This window comes from Podarcis melisellensis (assembly GCF_964234715.1).
Source record: "Podarcis melisellensis genome assembly, chromosome: 7".
Classification (NCBI taxonomy): Eukaryota; Metazoa; Chordata; class Lepidosauria; order Squamata; family Lacertidae; genus Podarcis; species Podarcis melisellensis.
Window position 1 is genome coordinate 89,670,569 of NC_138539.1, and position 20,330 is coordinate 89,690,898.

Below are 20,330 nucleotides of genomic sequence, written 5' to 3' on the forward strand. Positions count from 1 at the left end.
CAAGTGTTACCACAATATAACTGTCTGAACTCTGTCTTGTTTCTTCTTAAGCAACCAGAAATGCTCATTTTCTGACTAAGTGCTAAAACTGAGGAATTTCCAATTGTATTTGTGATGCATCATAGTCTTTGTGCGGTTCTATTTGTGCGCGGGCAGCACAACGTTGCACAGGAGGAGCATGGCGATTGAAGTAATATCCTCCGTCTGCACCTTTAACTTCAACAAAACATCGCGCCTTGCGCTCCTCCTGTGTAACGTTGCTCTGCCCGCGCACAAATAGAACTGCACGAAGACACCACACGGCAAAAACGGACTTCCTACAGCCTCCCTCCCAGCAGTAGGGCGGCCGCACTACTGGAGCCGCACGAAGACACCACACGGCAAAAACGGACTTCCTACAGCCTCCCTCCCAGCAGTAGGGTGGGCAGAGTGGGAGGTGGCAAGCAGAATACTGTACGCAGGCTCCACGGGAAAGGCGAGAAGTGGTAAAAGTAATTGGAAAAAAAGCTTCACCACTCTGCCCCCCCCCCAGCTCATATCTGCACCCCCCCCCCAAAGCTCAGCGATTGCCGGCAAAGGAACAGCTGATAGGCGGCCTGTTAGACGCGTGGGGCTGTTAGCCTCTGGGCAATTCTCCCCTCCTAAAATTTCAACAAGTCAGGGCAATTTCCTCCCATTTTCTTAATTTGGGGTCCCCAAAAATAGGGGGCGTCCTATACATGGAAAAATATGGTAAATGTAATTAGTCATCTTTACACATAGCATAATTTGTATCTTATTTGAAAATAACCTCTTTGTGAAGAAAATGACATAATCAGCCTTTATTGTAAGTGAGGATTCTGTGTTCAGTTCAAGTGGTATGTTGCTACAGATAATGGATTCACTTTGTATTTGAGCCCTAGACTAGCTCCCCTTCCCCAAAAAATAAATAAAATGATTTTAAGCTTTATTCACAGCACATTTCTTTTATGTTTCACCATTTGTTTTAGTACATAACAGTACATCCAGATTTCCAACCTCCCCCAATCACAAATGGAAGTTTTGTGCTCTGAGCTTCCTACAAGATGTCTAAATAGTGCCGTCTGGTAGTTATCAATCTGTTTCTATTATTGATACTTAAGGTCTCCACCATCCACCATAGGAAATCAGAAAGAAATTTGATAGTTCAGGGAGTTGTGAAATTTGCTACATGTCAGTATTGTCAAACTCTTAAATGAAAGTCTTGTCCAGCACTTTGCCAGTTCCCATAACTAACCTGTGCTTCATTTAGAGCCTTAAAAACTTCAGCCTCTCGGATTTAGCACTTAGGAAGATAATGAGTATTTCAAGCTCATGTTTAAGAAGGAACAAGGCAGAGACCTTTTGCTTGTGCTGCTTCAGCTGCATTCAAGAGGACTTAGCACAGATGGATTGTGCATTACAAAATGTAACACATAATTCAAGCTGTCAGCTTAATCAGACTGTTTCCAGGAAGCAACCTGTAAAAGAGAAAGACCCCTTGTTTGCTGACCCCTGATCCATAGCCTGCTGCATCATGTCATCCATTTTGCTTTTCTTTATTTATGTGTCCCTTCCTTCCCCTCCTTTTTATTAATGTATTCCCTTCAAGTGGCACCCTGGAAAGACCACCCAGAGGGAGGAGCACAATAGGGAGCGAGCTAGTTGAAATAGAGATTTTGTAAGACTTCAGTGCAATGAAAAGCCCTGTTGAACTGCCTGTGTGTTCTCACTGCCTCAATGTGTGTTAAGTCTAAACTTGAAAACGTCACTCCCGCACCATCTTCATTTTCCACTGTTCTTAGTCACTGTTGTGGAATTGCATTGCAGTAGAGTTTAGCAATTTGGGAGAATATTTTACAATTTCATGTGTGTGATTTGCAATATATATTAAAGTTATAGATTTTTCAAAAACCTTGATAAGGCTAATGAATGTTGTTGCTGCTGCTGTTGTTGAACAGTTTATAGGCTAGCTGTGTGTTTTGCTTTGTGGAGTTCTGCTGTTGAATGTGGAAACAAAACAGGCAGTCAGAAATAAAAACCTGAATAGCTATTTACACCTCTGTAAAAGGATTAGCAATTCCCCATTGTTAAAAAGCTTAAACTTCAATTTGCATCATTATAGAGGTATCACTTACTCCAATCTCTCCAGTAATATTTTATACCTGTAGGGAACCACTAGCTTTGTCCATTTATATAGGTGTAAAATTTATAAAAATACAATCATGCTTGGGTACTGTTAAATTAGAAAGGGCTAAATGCTAAGTTGTTTGAGCTATCATTTGCAGCTCACTGCCTCATTGTTAAAACTTACATTTGAGATGTATTCAGTGCCTGCTCTGAACATGAGGTAAGTTTTCTATTTTTAAAGACAAAGCAATACACCAATGTATTATAGCTCTGGAGGTTAGGACTCGAATCAATGGCTTCAAGATACAAGAAAGGAGATTCTGACTTAAACCTCAGGAAAAACTGTTTGAGCTGTTCGACAGTGTAACCTTCTCCCTTGGGAGATTGAGAGCTCTCCTTCCTTGGAGGTTTTTAAGCAGAGGTTGGATGGCCATCTGCCATGTATGCTTTAATTGAGATTCCTGCATTGCAGGGGGTTGGGCTAGATGACCCTTGGGGTCCCTTCCAACTCTACACTTCTACAATTCTAAAAGGATCACAATTTCTAATAATAAAATCAGGACAGTGTTTGCTGTCAGATACAGGAACCTGAGGGCTGATGGGAATTGTAGTCTAAATCACCTCAAGGTTCAGGAAGACTGCTTTAATGTCTAGGTCCTGTTTGTGGGCGCCCCACAGGCATTTTGTTGCCTACTAGGAAAACAGGATCCTGCCCTAGATCAACTTTTGGTCTGATCCCGTATGGCTACCTTATGTTCTTAGGTGGGGATACCCAGTGTGCATGATGACATCGTGACACTGTGTGTCTGCCTGTGCTCTGCTTCATGGGCTGGAAGCTCACAACATGATAATGCCCTATAGTTTAGAAACAAGAGCTGGGCCAGTCCTCATGCACACATGAATCTAAAGGTACTGTAGAAGATTGGGGGTGTGTGCTAGAAATGAAGTGATCCATTCCAACTTTCCTGCTCTTGATCAAAAGTGCTAGCTCCATTCAAAAATATGAATATATGGAAGATAGAATAAGTTATCCCATTGTCATTTTATACAACATATTCATTACCATGAGCACACAGTGCATATTGTAATTATTATTTTTTAAAGTGTTCATATTGTTTCATGAAGTTTTCAAAATCTTTTTATTTATGTGAAAAATTAGATATGACAGATTTGTGTACACCCCATTCATGTATAAAGTGGAAAATGGAGACTGTTCTGTTTTATTATACCAAAGGAGGAGGAGGAAGATTCACCTGATTTTAAGTGGAAGATCCCACCTTCTTCTTTATATGCAAATACGTCATACACATGAATAAGCAAATATGACTCCCTCTCCATTTACAGTTGTGTGCCCATTTTGGTTTTATATGTGAATATTTTAATAGGTTGTAATAGCATTTGTTTATTTCTGCAGAAAATCTTTGACATTTGAAGGATTTGCTCATGTCTTGACATTCATAGAGCAGTTTGTGGCCACAGCAGATCAGGAACACCTGATGTTATACCAGAGGAAAGCTGTGAATACAGTAGAGCTGGAGACCCTTATAAGGTTCAAATATTATTTTCTTTTAATTGGGAGACAGTAATAGTGTTTGTCTATGTATCAAATCAAATCTTTATTACGGTCATACACCAGCATAAGTAGGGCGGGGTACAATCATTTAAAAATCTGTAAAACGTTTTGGAAAGCTGAAATTATTAAAACAGAAGGTATATATATTAAAACTATAACAAGCTAAAAGAAGGGTTAGGAGCATTAATCGGCTCTGGAAGAGCATAAAAGGTTACTATATAAAAGACTATGGCTATCAATTTACAAAGCACTCCAATATGAGTGTTCATTAAATCTAGTTTGTGGCACAGGTCATCATTCGACAAATTTTGAGCACTGCTATGCAGAACCTGGCAACTTGTATGTTGTAGCAGGGTTGGTATCTGAAAGCAGCAGGGAGGTATAGAATTGCCCTGTGCACCCTGGGTCCTTATGGGGAGATGAGTGGGTAGATGAGGCTAATACAAATGCCTCTGTAATACAGGCACTGGAGAAGCACATGCGCTATTGTTTCTGTTTGTCCAGAATTACAGGGGCATTGTCTCTCGGAGTAAGCAATCTTCCTGGCGTGACATCGTGCCAGGGTAAAGGCCCTCCGATGCTTAGGGACTTTAGTTAGATGTGCCATGGGGAAGGCAGAGTATCTGATGGATTCATTGGCAATAAAAGTTGGGGTACTGGCTAGATCCAATTGGCTGTGTGTCTGCTACACATTGCTTAATGAGTGGTTTGGCCTGATCATATCCCATGCTGAGTAGAAGACCTGGAGAGAAGCCCAGGGATGAGATTTTAGTTGCCACTGCCTGTTTCCATGTGGATTGAAAATCATCACTCATAGTTAGTGGGGCAAGGCCAAGGGGAAATAGAGATAGTCTGAGCCAATAGTTGAGTATAGTCACCCACACTCTAGCCTCCACTTTTGTGAAGCTTGTCTAGTCTCAGAGTGACATTAAAGACACATTTTGGGACTTGAAGGACTGATTTTAGAAATTTGGATTGTACAGGTTCTAGTGTAGTGAGAGCCAGTGTGGTGTAGTGGTTAAGAGCAGTGGACTCGTAATCTGGTGAACTGGTTTGATTCCCCGCTCCTCCACATGCAGCTGTTGGGTGAACTTGGGCTTGTCACACTTCTCTGAAGTCTCTCAGCCCCACTCATCCTCAGAGTGTTTGTTGTGGGGGAGGAAGGGAAAGGAGATTGTGAGCCGCTTTGAGACTACTTAGGGTAGTGATAAAGCGGGATATCAAATCCAAACACTTTTCTAGTCATACAAAATTGGAGAAGAGGCCCAGCCATAGAGAAGTTGAGCTATTGGCTTGGCTTCAAATAATTTGAGTGCTGCAGGTATATAGTGGCCACCTCTTGTTTTAAAAAAATTAAGGATTGAAGATGCGTTCTTCTGAGCAATAACAGCAACATAGTCTCCATGAGTTTTCCTACTGCCAGCAGAATGAAAAACTACCCCCAGATATTTGAAACAGGAGACCTGCTCAATCTTATAGCCATCTATGCTCCAGGAGCGGCTCATAGACCTTTTGGCAAATGCCATTATTTTAGTTTTCTGATAGTTGAGTTCTAGCTGGTCCTCCTTGCAATACTGTGTTAGTGCTCTCAGTGCTCTTTTGAGGCCAATAGGTGTTCTTGAAAATATTGCTGCATTGTCTGCATAGAACAGAACAGGGATGTGTCTTCCAGCAAGTTTTGGGAAGTGAAAGTTTGTGCTATGGAGGTGGCTTACCATTGAGTTGATGTAGAAATTAAATAAGAGTGGGGGCCATATGCAGCCTTGCTTGACACCTTTCTTGGTTCCAGTGGCATTGGTGAGATGGCCCCAGGGGTTACATTTTACATTAAATGAGGTCCCTTCATGTAGCATACAAATTAGATGGAGTAGATGTCTATCTATTGAGGTGGCCTCCAGTTTTTTCCACAGTTTAGCTCTGGGTATGGAATCAAATGCTGCTTTGAAATCTATAAAAGCAGCATAAAGGGAGGTTGTGTTGTGGGAGGCGTACTTCTCAATGAGATGATGGAGTACTAGGCATTGGTCAATAGTGGATCGGCCTTCCCTAAAACCAGCTTGCTCCTCTCAAAGTATATTTTTTGTTCCATCTAGTTGTGGAATTTCCATTGTTAGGTGTCTTGTGTAAAGTTTGTTACACCAGTGTGGGGTAGTGGTTAAGAGCGGTAGTCTCGTAATCTGGGGAACCGGGTTCGCGTCTCTGCTCCTCCACATGCAGCTGCTGGGTGACCTTGGGCCAGTCACACTTCTTTGAAGTCTCTCAGCCCCACTCACCTTACAGAGTGTTTGTTGTGGGGGAGGAAGGGAAAGGAGAATGCTAGCCGCTTTGAGACTCCTGAAGGAGATAGGAGAAGGCGGGATATCAAATCCAAACTCTTCTTCTTCTAATCGGTCTGTAGTTTGCAGTATCATCCCTTTTTCCTTTTTTATATATGGGGGCAATGATTACAAGCCCCCAGTTTTTGGGGGCTCAGCCATGGGAGTCAATGCAGGTGAAGAGTGAGGCCAGAATAGAGGCCCAGAAGTCCATATTGTTTTTAATGGCCTCTGGAGGAATCAGGTCTAATCTCTTGTCACCATCACTGGTGCCCACATAGGCAGATTCTCTATAGCTTGACTAGAGTCTCCACTTTTAGCAGAGGCGTCCGTGTAGAGTTCCTGAAAATGAGCCTCCCAGGTCCCTGGGGGGATGTGACAGTCCACCATGGTTGGGCCATTGCTTTGTTGGTTTGCTCTTGGATACATAAGCCTTGTAAGTGGCAGCAAGAACTTTTTTGGCATTAGCACAGTCCTTGTCAAAGCATGGCTTGGAGTGGTGCTGCTGTTGTCTCAAGCGTGTGCTATTATTCCAGCTTAGGAGCTGGTGGAGCTCTTGCATAAGGGTGTTATAGTTCTCCAAGAGTGCATCAGGAGACTCAGCAGATATCAGGGCACTGCAGGCGACCTGGGGCCAGTAGTTCAGTTATCATTTGGCTTAGATGAGGAGTCCACTTGGGTTGATGGTAAGTTCTTCCTGCTGGCATTAGGAAGGGCTGGTAGCAGTCCTCAGTATGTACAGGTATCTCTTGAGTGAAGGCTTTTAGCTGAAGGAGAATTGGGAAGTGATCACTGCCAAATTTAGGCATAACTTCTAGGGTCTTAACATAAGGAAGGAGGTCCCTAGAAACAGTTATATAGCCCATAGCACTCATTCCAGAGCCAGATAGGTAGGTGAATTCAGCTGGGTAGTCGCTTTCAAGGGCACCATGTAAAATGTAGAGCTTTAGCCTAAATGCTGTTTGAGACAAGCAGAGCCTGCAGAGTTTGATTTCTGATCTTTTGAGCAGCGGGTGAGGAGGAATCCATCGGCTTCAAGGCTGAGAGGAGGACATTTGTGCTGTGCAAGAGAATGTGGTCATTAGGGCCCAATCTGGTGTTGAGGTCCCCTCCCAGAACTACAAATGCATTTGGGTTGAGCAGGATAAGGTCACTGATTTAGTTTCCAGTTCAGTCCACGAGACTGATCTGTTGTCTGTGTAGCTTGCTTGTTTTGGTAACTGTGGTTGAATTTAATAAGTGGGAAAGGTTTCCTTGGGTGGATCTCAGCCTGGTCAAGTCTGCAGAAAAGAAGAATGTAAAGGTGGAAACTCTTAACAATGATATTTGCTTTGTGTGCTAAGCATGCTCTTTTGGGGAGCAGCCACATAGCTCTTGTAGGGAAAAGGGAGGCCATCACAAAGTTGGCAGCAGCCATGTATGTTGGGGTACATATAAAAGAGAATTAAGTGCTTGGAACTTTATACACAGCTGTTTCAGAGTATGCAAAGTGGCTTTGTTTGGTTTTCTTTTTGTTTGTTGTTTGGGGGTGGGTAAGAGTCTTAGTTGTTGTTTTTAAGCTGGAGCAGGGTGGGGGTGGGGACTGTGTGTGGCACCCCCACCCTGCCCCTCAGTTGGGGGGCCTGAGGCATATTGAGTGACCTTTACTATTTAAGATGAGCAATACAACTAAATTTTCTCTTCCTCTCTTCTTCTCCTGATTCTTTGGCTACTGGCAGTGTCACTGCCCATGCAGAGTTCTTTTGGAGTTTGCTCCCTGAGGGGTGTGAGCAAAACAAAACAAGCATTAATGCATCTGAATCTGAAAAAAGAATTTACAGGACTGTTTTTGCAGAGGGGACACACCCAGCTCTAACCCTTATTCTTCATGTGCTAGCCAGCAAAGTGGACTGTGTTTTTCCCACATGCATGACTTAGTCCAGGGGTAGTCAACCTTTTTATACTTACCGCGCACTAATGCATCTTTCTTGATGGTAAAATTTCCTTATTACCCACTAGGGCTCAATGGAAGGAGGACTGTGCCGTAGAACTCCCTACCTCCCATCTAGAATCTTGAAATGCCCACTAGTGGGCAGTAGGGACCAGGTTGATAACCCCTGGCTTAGTCAGTAGCAAAAAGAAACATTGGACCTACCTGAGTTCTTCCTCCTGATTACTCCAGAAGCCAGGACATATACCTGTTGCGCCCTGTGTGTGAGAGAGTGTCTCTCCCACAGGTTCAGGATGTAATACAGCTTCACACTGATGTTGGGACCACTGTTCGCTGGGCTGGGATCTGGGTCTGCTCTGATTCTCTGCCTTCTTGGCCCTAAAACCACTGCCTAAAGAGATGAGAGGAACTATTCCCAATCTGCTTTTTTCTTCTTTGGATCACCTTATTTTTATCCTCCTCAAGAGCCTTGCCAAATAGCTTGCCCCCTTTTAAATGGAGTGGTCGGCAGATTAATCTTGGATTAATCCAGCCAGGAACCTGGGAGTAAACTGCAAAGAGTCTTAAACCAACATCCACTATAAAGGCATCAGTCTCAGTTAGCTTCTTAATATCCTGTTTGATCTTAAGATTGGTTTTGGGACCTCTCTGTGTAGTTTCTTCATCTAAAGGAGAGAAGGCCTGACAAATATTAAAATAAAAGCTGCACTCCTGACAGCTGGAGCAAATGCCTCATAGGACTTAAGCAAAATTTATCACTTTTACGGTGTTTTAAAACCTCATTTCCACTACTGGATACTACTGTCCCAGACACTACTACTGCCACAGGAGCATTCGTGAGGGCTTTCTTCAGGTTTTTCTTAGGCAGCATGTAGGATTTCATTGAAACAGTCTCACTTGGCTTGGATGACTTTGAGTTTAGCTCACTCACCGTCTGCAGTACACCCTCAGGAGGGGAACAGTCCTGCCACTCTGAGTATACTTCCCCGCCCCCCAGTTTGTGGCACTAATAGTTCTAAGCCCTAGCAATGCCTCTCTGAATGGTCCTCAGAACAGTCCTGAAAGAGAACTGGGTATCCCCTGTGTGAGGGTCCAAAGACATACTCTCATAACTAGACTCTTCCCATAAGTCTCAGGCTTTGCTTATGTGTTGATTAGAGAACAGTAAAAGGGCAGAGCTATAAGGAGAAAGGACATAAGATGAGGGAGAAATGAACAATTTGAGAAAAATAACAGGGGTAGGGGGGAATCAACTATAGAACAGCATTGCCTGAGCCTGTTGATGAGGCTGGACAGAAACAGGGAGATGGATGCTGTGTCCCAAACAGGGATAACAGTTGTCTGATTTGTATAGGTTCTGCCTTCTGGAGTAAGTGGGAGGAACAACCCAGACACCCATGGGAAAATTATTCTCTGATATTACTAGAAGCTGAAACTACCTTTTGCAAACACTCTTGGCTCAATAAAATACTTAAGGAAGGCTAAATGTAGTCCCTGATTCATGTGTCTTCTAGCCTAAAGAGAGAACTAAAAGGGGACCAGCTATATCAGTAAGGAAGCCTCTTTTCACTAACAGTTCATAGCAGGTTGTGTGATACTCTCTGACCTCTATAGAGATTTCTGGATCGAGCTCGGCGGCAACTTCTCTTGCTGGCTGTGAATTGCATTCACTATCACACTGAACTGCCCTGCACTAAACTCAAGTACTGTGTCTGAATCCCAAACTAAAAGTTAATCTAAATGCATATAACAGCATCCCAATTAAAATATGAAAACACCATTTCCTGTGGGAATTAGGGATAGGAGGAGGTTTTAGATCTTTTTCAACCTGCCATTTCCATGTTGCAAATCTTCCCAAGTAGCTCTCCCACTGCCTGGGGTTTCTAATGCACGTCTCATCACATTTTAAATCTTGCCTGCAAATAAGCTATCAAAGAGGTCGTGATGATTCAGAACAGGAAGTGTGTGTGTTCTCCCTTCACCCTGCCATTTCTGTATTCTGATTTTCCCGCCTCTCCTGCCCTTTAGAAAGTTTCCCCTATACTTCAGGGCCCATTGCATCCTGTTACATATACTTTTAAGGTAGGTGTAGTTTGTGCTTGCCTTCTGCTTGCCTTTAGGAACAGTGAGTTTATTTGTTTATCCCACTCTTCAGCTAAAAAAGGTTCCTAGAGTGGCTTACAAATCACTACAAAGAAGTGTTAGTGATCACCATACATGAGCAGTCTGCTTGAGAGAATCCATGTGTGGCACAGATAATTGGGTTGCTTCAGAGACATGAATGTTCAAAATTAGTTGAAATGCACAGTAAAACTAAACATTCATGACTCTGGTTCAGGTTAGTGATATGATGGTTATACCTGGACACTGTCTCATTGGGCAGACTCCAGTTCAGGCCCCTGCAGGCTGTGTTTCTCCATTCCATGCCAAAATAAGTGCAATAACTGTATGTGTGTTTTGCTCTTGAAAGGAGTACACTGTTGGAAATGACTGACTAGTCTCCTAATTTCCCTTGAACTCCAGTTCAAAACCCTCTGTGGGTTCAAGCCCTGAAATAAAAGAAAGAATCATCCTTTCCAAATGTCCCACTATATACGTCCTCAAAGGAGACTTGACTGGGGGAGTTACTCTGCTGAATCACCACATCACCATCATTTTCATTTATTACTTATACCCCACCCACCTGGCCAGGCCTCCCCAGCCACTCTGGGCAGCTTCCAACAGGATATTAAAAACACAATAAAAGGCCAAACATTAAAAACTTCCCTAAACAGGACTGCCTTCAGATGTCTTCTAAAAGTCAGATAGTTGTTTATTTCCCTGACATCTGATGGGAAGGCATTCCACGGGGCGGACGCCACTGCCGAGAAGGCCCTCTTTCTGGTTCCCTGTAACCTCACTTCTCGCAGTGAGGGAAAGGAATTGAGAATCACGACTTTAGTTGTGGTTATTCTTTTGGCATCAGAAGGGGAGAACACTAACTTTCAGGGAAATAACTTTTAGGGTAATAAAAGTACAGTGGATGATCGGGTTGCGATCGTGATCCGTGTGGGAGGCATGTTAGCAACCTGCAGTGTTCGCAACCCGCGACCCATGCGTCTGTGCACGTGCGGATCGTGATTTGGCGCTTCTGCACATGCGCAAGCACTGAAATCCGGAAGTAACCCATTCCGGCACTTTTGGGTTCGGTGCAGTGCTCAACCCAAAGCATCTGTAACCTGAGGTATGACTGTATCACAGAAGAAAAAGAAGAGTTTGGATTTGATATCCTCCTTTATCACTACCCTAAGGAGTCTCAAGGCGGCTAACATTCTCCTTTCCCTTCCTCCCCCACAACAAACACTCTGTGAGGTGAGTGGGGCTGAGAGACCTCAAAGAAGTGTGACTGGCCCAAGGTCACCCAGCAGCTGCATGTGGAGGAGCGGAGACGCGAACCCGGTTCACCAGATTACAAGACTACTGCTCTTAACCACTACACCACACTGGCTCTCACAACTGAGGAGGTTGTTCTAGATAACGGGTGTCAAATACAAGGCCCGCGGGCCGAATCCGGCCCGCCAGACCTCGTCATGTGACCCGTGTAGCCGCCGCCGGCCGCCAGTCTAGGGATTTGTTGTCTCGGCAGTTTCCCGCGAGGCCGTCGCTTTTATCTCGTGATATTTGGAAAGCGCACGGTCCCCCCCCCAGTGTGTGTCCAGTTCTGGGCACCACAGTTCAAGAAGGACACTGAGAAACTGGAACGTGTCCAGAGGAGGGCAACCAAAATGGTCAAAGGCCTGGAAACGATGCCTTATGAGGAACGGCTAAGGGAGCTGGGCATGTTTAGCCTGGAGAAGAGGAGGCTAAGGGGTGATATGATAGCCATGTTCAAATATATAAAAGGATGTCACATAGAGGAGGGAGAAAGGTTGTTTTCTGCTGCTCCAGAGAAGCGGACACAGAGCAATGGATCCACCTAAACATTAGGAAGAACTTCCTGACAGTAAGAGCTGTTCGACAGTGGAATTTGCTGCCAAGGAGTGTGGTGGAGTCTCCTTCTTTGGAGGTCTTTAAGCAGAGGCTTGACAACCATATGTCAGGAGTGCTCTGATGGTGTTTCCTGCTTGGCAGGGGGGTGGACTCGATGGCCCTTGTGGTCTCTTCCAACTCTATGATTCTATGATTCTAGATATAGATATGAGAGAGGGTGGAAAAAATATGTCGGATAAGTTGGAATTTAGCAAAGTAGGGTGCAGCTTTCCTCCCCCCCAAAAAAACAAACAGAAAAGTTTGTAGCACTGATCCTGAAGCCAAAGTACAATTTTAGCATGCTGCTATTATTTTCCACCTCATTTCGCTTTGTAGCTGGTGACCGGTATCCATTACTTGTTGTTTGTATTCTTGATGAATGCTATATTATAAAAAGACAACAACAGGGGGGACAACGGAAGAATTCGGGAAATAGATGGTGGCAAAGGGGTTGGAGGTCTTTTAAGATAGAGCTTTCAGGAGCTAGAACCAACAAGTACTGTGTTGTTTGTTTGTGTGTGTGTGTGTGTGTGTGTGTGTGTGTAACACATAACAAGAAGCAACAAGTACTTTGCTTTATATATGGATTATTTTGTGCTAGTTCTTAAGGCAGGCATATCCAAAGTCTACTTTGGGGCCCATTTCGGCCCTCCGGCCGGTTTTATCAGGCCCCTGTGGCAGTTCATTCATTTATTGCTGTCAAATCCTTTAAAAAGGTCAATAAACCTTGGGGGGACATCCCCCAAAAAGCTCTTCAATCCTAAAAAAAAGCTCAACTTTGGTCGGCCCTCATGCATGTTCATTTCCGTCAAATCTGGCCCTCTTTGAAAAATGTTTGGGCACCCCTGTTCTAGATGATATTCAATATCTTCTAACTTTGCTGTTTACAGTCTATATTGAAGCCATTTGCTGTGGGAACTGTTATAGATTTCATGGATAAGAATGGTGCTTATAATTAATGGGTTTAAGCAAATACTTCATTAAGCACCTGTTATTGTTTTATAGCGTCTGTAATGAAATTGGCAGCTTAAAACCAGAAGCCCTTGAGGTATGTGAAGCACTTGTCCTTCATCATCTTGAGAGATTATTGAAATTTACAATTGATAGATGCCTTCTACCAGAGAAAACGCTTAAATACAAAAGTGGGACGCTGGATGAAAAGCATGATAGGTATGATCGTTGTTAAGACTTACACAATTCACATTATTTTTGGTCATGCTATTGAAATAAGAGAATTTATAGGGAGGAACTTCATATACCTGAAATATCATGTGTATGATTTAACCATTCAAAATGTAGTGTTTAAAGATTTTACAGCTGAGATGGCTAACCTGTGGCTCTCCAGATATTCCTAGACTTCAGCTCCCATCATCCCTGCCTATCAGCCATGGGGACGGGCTGGTGAGAGTTGGAGTTCAACAGCATCTAAGAGGCCACGTGTTAGCCCTGCTGTAGATCAGGTGACAAGACACGAAGGGCCACAGGTTAGCCACCCCTGTTTTGCAGCATAATCCGAAGCGTGTCTACTCTTGTGTTCAGTGGAACTTACATCCAGGTAAGTGTGTGTAGGGTTGCAGCTTTGAAGGACATACTGAACAATTGTTTGTGTTTTATATGTAAAGCTTATGCCTTGTCTATAATTGCTTAGGGTTCATGAAGCAAACTGATGCTATGTGCCAGGCCCAGAGGGGTGAATGGCTCTGGATCCTCAGAGGAGTGCTGCAGAGGGATGGGAAAGCAGGACTCCTCTTGTGTTGCTTGCTTGTTTTAGTCTTGTGTGTAGTTCCATGTTATTCTTGCTTTTTATCTTTTAATTTTTATTCAAGTTGAAGAGGTCTGCTTTTCACCAATGCTTGTAGATGACAGGGCTGTAACTCTGAGATAGGGATCTAGAAACAGTTACTCAAGCAATTCATAATCTTGAGTCTTAAACAATGATGTGTAAGCCATATTCAGGCATTATCCCTCACACCAGTTGCAGGGCGGGGGGCTGAATCACTGGTCCTGCCCCCACACTTCAGACAGCCTAAGCTATCTCGCCCACATTTGAGCATATGGGTGAGATAGCTTAGGATGTGAGCTACATGGACATGTGAATATGGACTATAGTCTCCTTGGTCCAACTCTACAATCTCTGCTACTACCTATGCTATACTGACCACTAAAATTTAGATACTAATTATACAGACCTTAATTTTAAGTTTTGCTTGGGATGAGTTAAAATACATGTAATTTCAATTTTTCTCTTAGTGTTTCTTTGAGCAAATAAGAATTTCAGAAAATAAGTTAATGGTGTTTTTATTAAATAAATTTGTATTTCATTATTTGGCTAACAGTGAAGATTGACAGTCTTACATCTTTATTGGTATGTGCTGTTTTGTCTACCATATTTGCTTTTTTCTTTCCCTAGGTCTGAATTGACACCTTGTTTTGCTAAGACATGGAAACGTTTAAGTGAACATATTTTATTGTTGAAGAAGTACAATGTTTTATTCGAACAAGAAGTGAAAGACATGCTTAGTACCATATTGACTTTGGAGAGCCACGAGCAACGTGACCTGGTCAGTTCTTGTTTCATTTTCTTTTGTTCTTTCCAAAATATACCTTGAAGAAACAGATTGGTGACAGTAGAAGTTTGGTTTTCCAGAATGCCTATGAAGCAACAATACAATAAATTGTGTATGAGACACATTAACTAGTGTATATATTAACGCAAAACCTGAATGAGATTAAGCTGTTCTTTTTCTTTTAAACATGTTATTTCTTGTTCTATTTACTGTTATAATGCTGCTAAATATTGTGACAACAGCAGTTTTTAAACATTTTCCTGTCTAACGGGTTACAAAAAGGAATAGTAATGTACTTATGGTTATTGTTATAATCATACAGTTTTATTTCTGTTTCTGTAGGCTACATCATTATTGAAAGAAAGCTTTTCAGTAGAATATGAAAACAGCTCACTTGCTTGCAGCGATAAAACATCTTGTGATTTGCAAACAAACAATAACACAATAAAGCAAGGAAGATATGAACAACGGCTTGGTAATAATGTTGAAAGGGAAAAGGGTAATTTTTGTTAAGGCTCATTCTTAGTCTAACATAATATAACACAACACATTATATCATAGTATAATACCTCAGGATATGCAATAGTGAAAACTGCAGGATATATTTTCCCCACTCCCCACTGTGGACGTGTAAGAGTCCTCGTGTGCTGCCCTGCTCATAAATGCAGGATTAGGTGTATGAAGCTATACCAAGGCAGCTCCAGTTCCTCTGAAGCTATATGAAGTGAATAGAGAAGTATATTTGAACTTATCTTTGAGTAAGGTGTTTTTGTTTGTGGCTTATCTACAGTAGTAATTTCTGTGTTTCGGAAAATCATGTGTTCTGTTTCTGGTGTAAATTAGAAATGGAATCATGTATAAACTCGTTAAAACATGTTATGACAAGGAAACACCTATAGATTGTAAAATGCATTTCTCTACAAAACATTGAAGAACATATATACAGTATTAGGAACATGCTTATTAGTGCAAAGGAAGCATAGGCAGATCCCTCCCCCCCTTTTAGAAGAAGCTTCATACTGAGAAAAACATGTATTGGCTTAAAAATAATAATTAAATGAATGTTAGATGAATTTGTTTTGCTAAAGGAAGTAATTTGATTTAGGAGCGGGAGATGGTGACTCAGTGTGTCCTTGCATCAAAGCCCAGAAAAGATGAGCAATTAGGACCCAGATGCCTTTACACGGCAAACATAAGCAATGCTGTTTAGGTTGCCTTCCTAGATTTTTATTGATAAAAGAGAGGAGCTATGATTCAAACTAATTTTCTGGGTACATTTGTTTTATGTATATCAAATATTGAAAATGGGTTAATAGCCAAAATGGTGAAGTAATCACAATTAAAAAGAAAAAAAGTCTCATGACCTAAACTATTCAAGGTATTTTGCCAGTTTCTTTGGCACTTGCACAGAGATACAGCAGCAGCAGCAGCATATTTGGCTAAAGTTCACAGTAGGGTCCTTTTGTAAAGAACTGTAATAGACATTTTAGATCAATAAACAAGACATAACAAAAGTGGGGCTTAAAAGAAAGGGAATAGGGCTTAAAAAGAAAACAAACTGGTCTGATCACTGTGACTTTGAAATGTGCTTCATTATTGTGTGTGTTCACATACAGAAGGCACAAGCTGGTGTGAAGATGAGAGCAAGGAAGAAAGCCTGGTGGAAAAGATTCCTATTACAGGTAAAAGTCATGGCTGCATAATAGCCTCAAATGCGGGGTTTGACTTTATTATATAATCAAAACATTGCATTTCAGCAGCTTGTGAATTCCCCTAATAGTGAGTAAATTCAGCTACTACATACTGAGCACAGAGATTAAACGCAAGATCATAAAGTCCACGCTTATGTTAACATAAACCAAGATGGAAAATAACAGTGCCTATTTTAATTCCTTGTAATCATGTTATACGTTTAAACCTTGTGAATATCCTGTTATTTTAGCCTTTCAGGTCTTGGTATCGGTGTTACAAAGGTCAGTCTCCATGGGGAAGAATCAGTAATTAGATGGCAAACTACAGATGTTTCTGATTTGACTCTTTTCTTTTCTGTAGTAATTGAATGTGTATCATTAGAATAAGAGAAGGGAGGAAAAATTGTGCCAGACAAAAAGCTGGGTTTGTGCCTCAGTTACAAAGGCATACTGATAATTTAAAAATATTTTGCAATAAGGTCTCATCAGGACCTGTTAAGACCTCTTTTTTTGGCAGCTAATTATGTTTGTTTTTAAAGAATATCCAAGATATCGTGGCAGTTTTGATTTGTGGATAGTGTACACATTAGCATCCTTGACAGATATCCATTTCTTGTAAATAAATGTAGAACTTCCTCTCTTATACAAAGAATAAGCACCTTAATTGAAAATATAGATACTGGGGGGGTGCGTGCATGCGTGTGCATACAACATAAAAGAAGCATGCTATGTTAAATAGCTGTTTTGGATTTTTAATGTGAAAGCGCTTACACTGATATATATATGGCAGGAAATATGTGAGGAGAAGAATCAGAGAAGATTTACATCCTACCATTACACCTACTGTGAAACACCCAGTTAGTGTTATGATCTGGGGCTGTATGACAGCAAAAGGTGTGGGCAGAATTTGTGTCATTGATGGGAATAAAAGGTAAATGGACCCCTGACAGTTAAGTCCAGTCACGAACGACTCTGGGGTTGTGGCGCTCATCTCGCTTTACAGGCTGAGGGAGCCGGCATTTGTCCACTTCCGCAGACAGTTTTTCTGGGTCGTGTGACCAGCATGACTCATCCGCTTCTGGCGAAACCAGAGCAGCGCACGGAAACGCCGTTTACCTTCCTGCCAGAGTAGTACCTATTTATCTACTTTCACTGCGTGCTTTTGAAGTGCTAGGTTGGCAAGAGCAGGAGCTCACCCTGTCGCAGGGCCTCGAACCGTGACCTTCCGATCTGCAAGTCCAAGCGGCACAGTGGTTTAAACCACAGCGCCACCCGCATCCCAATGGGAATATAAATGCCTAAAAATACATAGCCCAGACCTTAACCCAATCAAAAATCTATGGCGCTGACTAAAGAAACTTGTTAGTCAGAAGCAACCCAGCAGTAAAGCCCAATTAATAGAGACAATAATTCAATCTTGGTTTCACATTATTACAGCTGTAGAACTAAAATAAACTTTATTTACTCCATGGGAAGGAGTTGTAAGACCTTAATTAAAGCTAAAGGTTACCCAACTAGTATTAACTGGCACAAGAATTTTTGTATATCTCATTTTTTCTATGTGTTTCACATTTCTTCTTAATGACTGCTGTTGTAATAAATAATCCTTCATAAAAGTCACTACATTACGTTCTTCATTAAATTATCTTTCCATTAATATATAATTTTAAGGTATTACTAAAAAAAAAAAAAAAGTGGTGTTATGTGCCATCAAACCTTGGAAATACACTCCCCCCCCCAAAGGTTTCCACAGTTTTGGTCACTAGTGTAGGTTTTATTTCACCCGGGTCAAAGATCCAGCTTGGCACACACACTCATGCACATTTGTGCACACACACGGGCTGGGACCCTCTGGAGGCTTAACTCAGCACAGAAACCCCAGCTCTGCCTTATGCTTCCTTGCTGCTGGGTTTTTCCATGGGAGAAATTAGGGCTTCTGTAACTTCCCTATTACTAGTAGTAGTAGTAGTAGTAGTATACCACCCTATACCTGTGGATCTCACTTCCAGGTACATCTGTTCACTGTTGTTGAAACTTCTCTGCAGTTGGGTTGAAAGTATTTTTATTTAAGAATTGTTGCCCTTACTTCTTTTGCCCTCAGTAATTCAGATGGGCTGCTTTCTGCATATCAGTCAGTATTCTAGGGAGGAGAAACTAGCCCTAACTCCAAACCAGCAATAGATAGGATAACAGTGGAATTTTAAAATTAATTATAATAATTATTAATAATAATTATAATAATTATTGCCTAAAATTAAAAGAGGGAAATGCTTAGCACGCTATTACATTAAGCAGGGAAGTGACATGATGAGATGGCAGCTCCTTTCACCTCCTTTTTTTTATTAACTCCAAATATATCCAGTGCTGACTCTGTGTGTTTTTTCCTTGTTTTAAAAATGGTCTGTGCCGACAGAGAGCCTGTAGAGACTAGCTTCAAAGAAAGAGGGACAACCAAAAATGATAATTGCAGACAGCGACCATTGGTGTAGGCTCATATTGTTGGGATTACTTCAAATGTTATGCGTTTTGTTTGCATAAACTACTTCAGCGCAAGAAAAAACCTGTAGACCATGGGTCTGATTCAGCCACACTTATGCCTATCTGTGACCAGCACCCAGGGCTGGAGCAGCAGCTGAGCTAGAAGCAGCTGGAGCAGGACTTGGAGTTCAGTAGGGAGCTATTGTCCCAACAAGAGCCCAGAAGAATCTGAGAGGCTTCTATTCTCACTGCCAGGCCCTTCCTTTCCATCTGCTGGCTTGCTGTTCTCAGCTGAATATTTTCCCTTCTCCTGAGAGACCCTCTTTAGGAGACAGTTGACAAGAAAGCCTCCTGGCAGACAAATGTGAGCTCTTGTGCCAACTGGGCTTCCCCCTGGGTCTGCTATCATTTTCCCTTTTCTGGTCTGGGGGTGAGGGGGGAGAAGTGGTAGATGAGGCAGGAAATCCAGGACAAGCAATACCGAAAGGAAGGGCATCATCAACCATGTCACCTGGTTATCTTCTCTCCTGCCAGCTGCATCAGTATTCAGTGCTGCTTTGCCAGTTCATCATGGACTGGAGAATTCTGCAATTGTGTTTCTCTGTCTAATGGCAGAGCTGTTGCCTTAGCTTCCTAGCAGATGGGTCACTTTTACTACCAAGAGAGGGAGGGGAGGGGAGGTCAGTCTAATGCAGATGTGCCAGCAGAGCCAGCCCAGTGCTCCTGTTTGCATTGCTTCCTCTCATCTTCGCCCTCTTGGTAAGCAACAGTGACTCACCTGCCAGGAAGATAGTCACCTGGCAAGCCACTTCTATATTGTGGTGTAGACTACATTTCTTCTGAATTACAGGTGCTGGGCATGCAAAAACTGATTTAAGTGTCTTGTGGAAACAGCTATTTGAAGGAATACTTGGAATTTAGGAGATTTGAGATAACAGAGAATGGTGTGCTTAAGTTTGATATATTGTCATTCCTCTTTTTGAGATTAGATCGTACAGCAATATTGAAAAAGGATGAAAGGGCAATTTTCAGCTAACCACATAATAGAGTTCTCATTTTTCATAATCTTGATTTCATAATGATGATAAGATTTTAAATTAGGGAATCTAAACTTACGTGCAACAATAGAAAAAACTTGCATGTTGAAATAGAAATTTGGGATATTAATAGCTTTGTTTTCATACCATATTCCCAGCATAGACTAGGATTCAGGGAGGTTCGTGTGTGCAAAGTGCTTCTGTGTGTACATCTCTGCATATGCATGTAGGTACATGTGTGTGTGTGTGTGTGTGTGTGTGTGAGAGAGAGAGAGAGAGAGAGAGAGACTGAAACAAAGACAGAGACCAAGACTGACTTTTCTTTCCAGTGTCCCCCTCTCTTGAGTCATAGGGTGCTACTACTTTGGAAGGCTCCTGACCTTCAAGGAGGCTTTTTAGGGAAGTGAGAGTCTGCCACTCTTGAATGTGCACTGATATCATTAAGTGCATGTTTTCAAATGATTTTCCACGTAGGGAAAGTAGAATTTTTCATCTCTCTTTACCATTTGATTATTATTCAGCAAGGTGGCTTAAGTTGTCTTTTGCAATGTAAAGTATTTGAAAGATCTGGTGGCTTGATATTTCTCCTGCCATTTAAGGGAGC

At 42.1% G+C, this 20,330-nt stretch overlaps 1 protein-coding gene across 9 annotated transcripts in view; it reads left to right on the forward strand.

Moving 5' to 3' along the window:
• KIZ (kizuna centrosomal protein) overlaps window positions 1–20,330 on the forward strand; it is a 175,782-nt gene that overhangs the window by 23,839 nt on the left and 131,613 nt on the right. For 8 of the 9 annotated variants that reach the window (XM_081917795.1, XM_081917797.1, XM_081917793.1 and 5 more), the window contains 5 exons: window positions 3,542–3,676; window positions 12,959–13,123; window positions 14,364–14,514; window positions 14,863–15,019; window positions 16,137–16,202. In XM_081917795.1, coding sequence (XP_081773921.1) covers window positions 3,542–3,676; window positions 12,959–13,123; window positions 14,364–14,514; window positions 14,863–15,019; window positions 16,137–16,202 — 674 coding nt within the window. The remainder of the gene's footprint in view (window positions 1–3,541; window positions 3,677–12,958; window positions 13,124–14,363; window positions 14,515–14,862; window positions 15,020–16,136; window positions 16,203–20,330) is intronic. The other variant, XM_081917796.1, reaches the window with a different exon arrangement.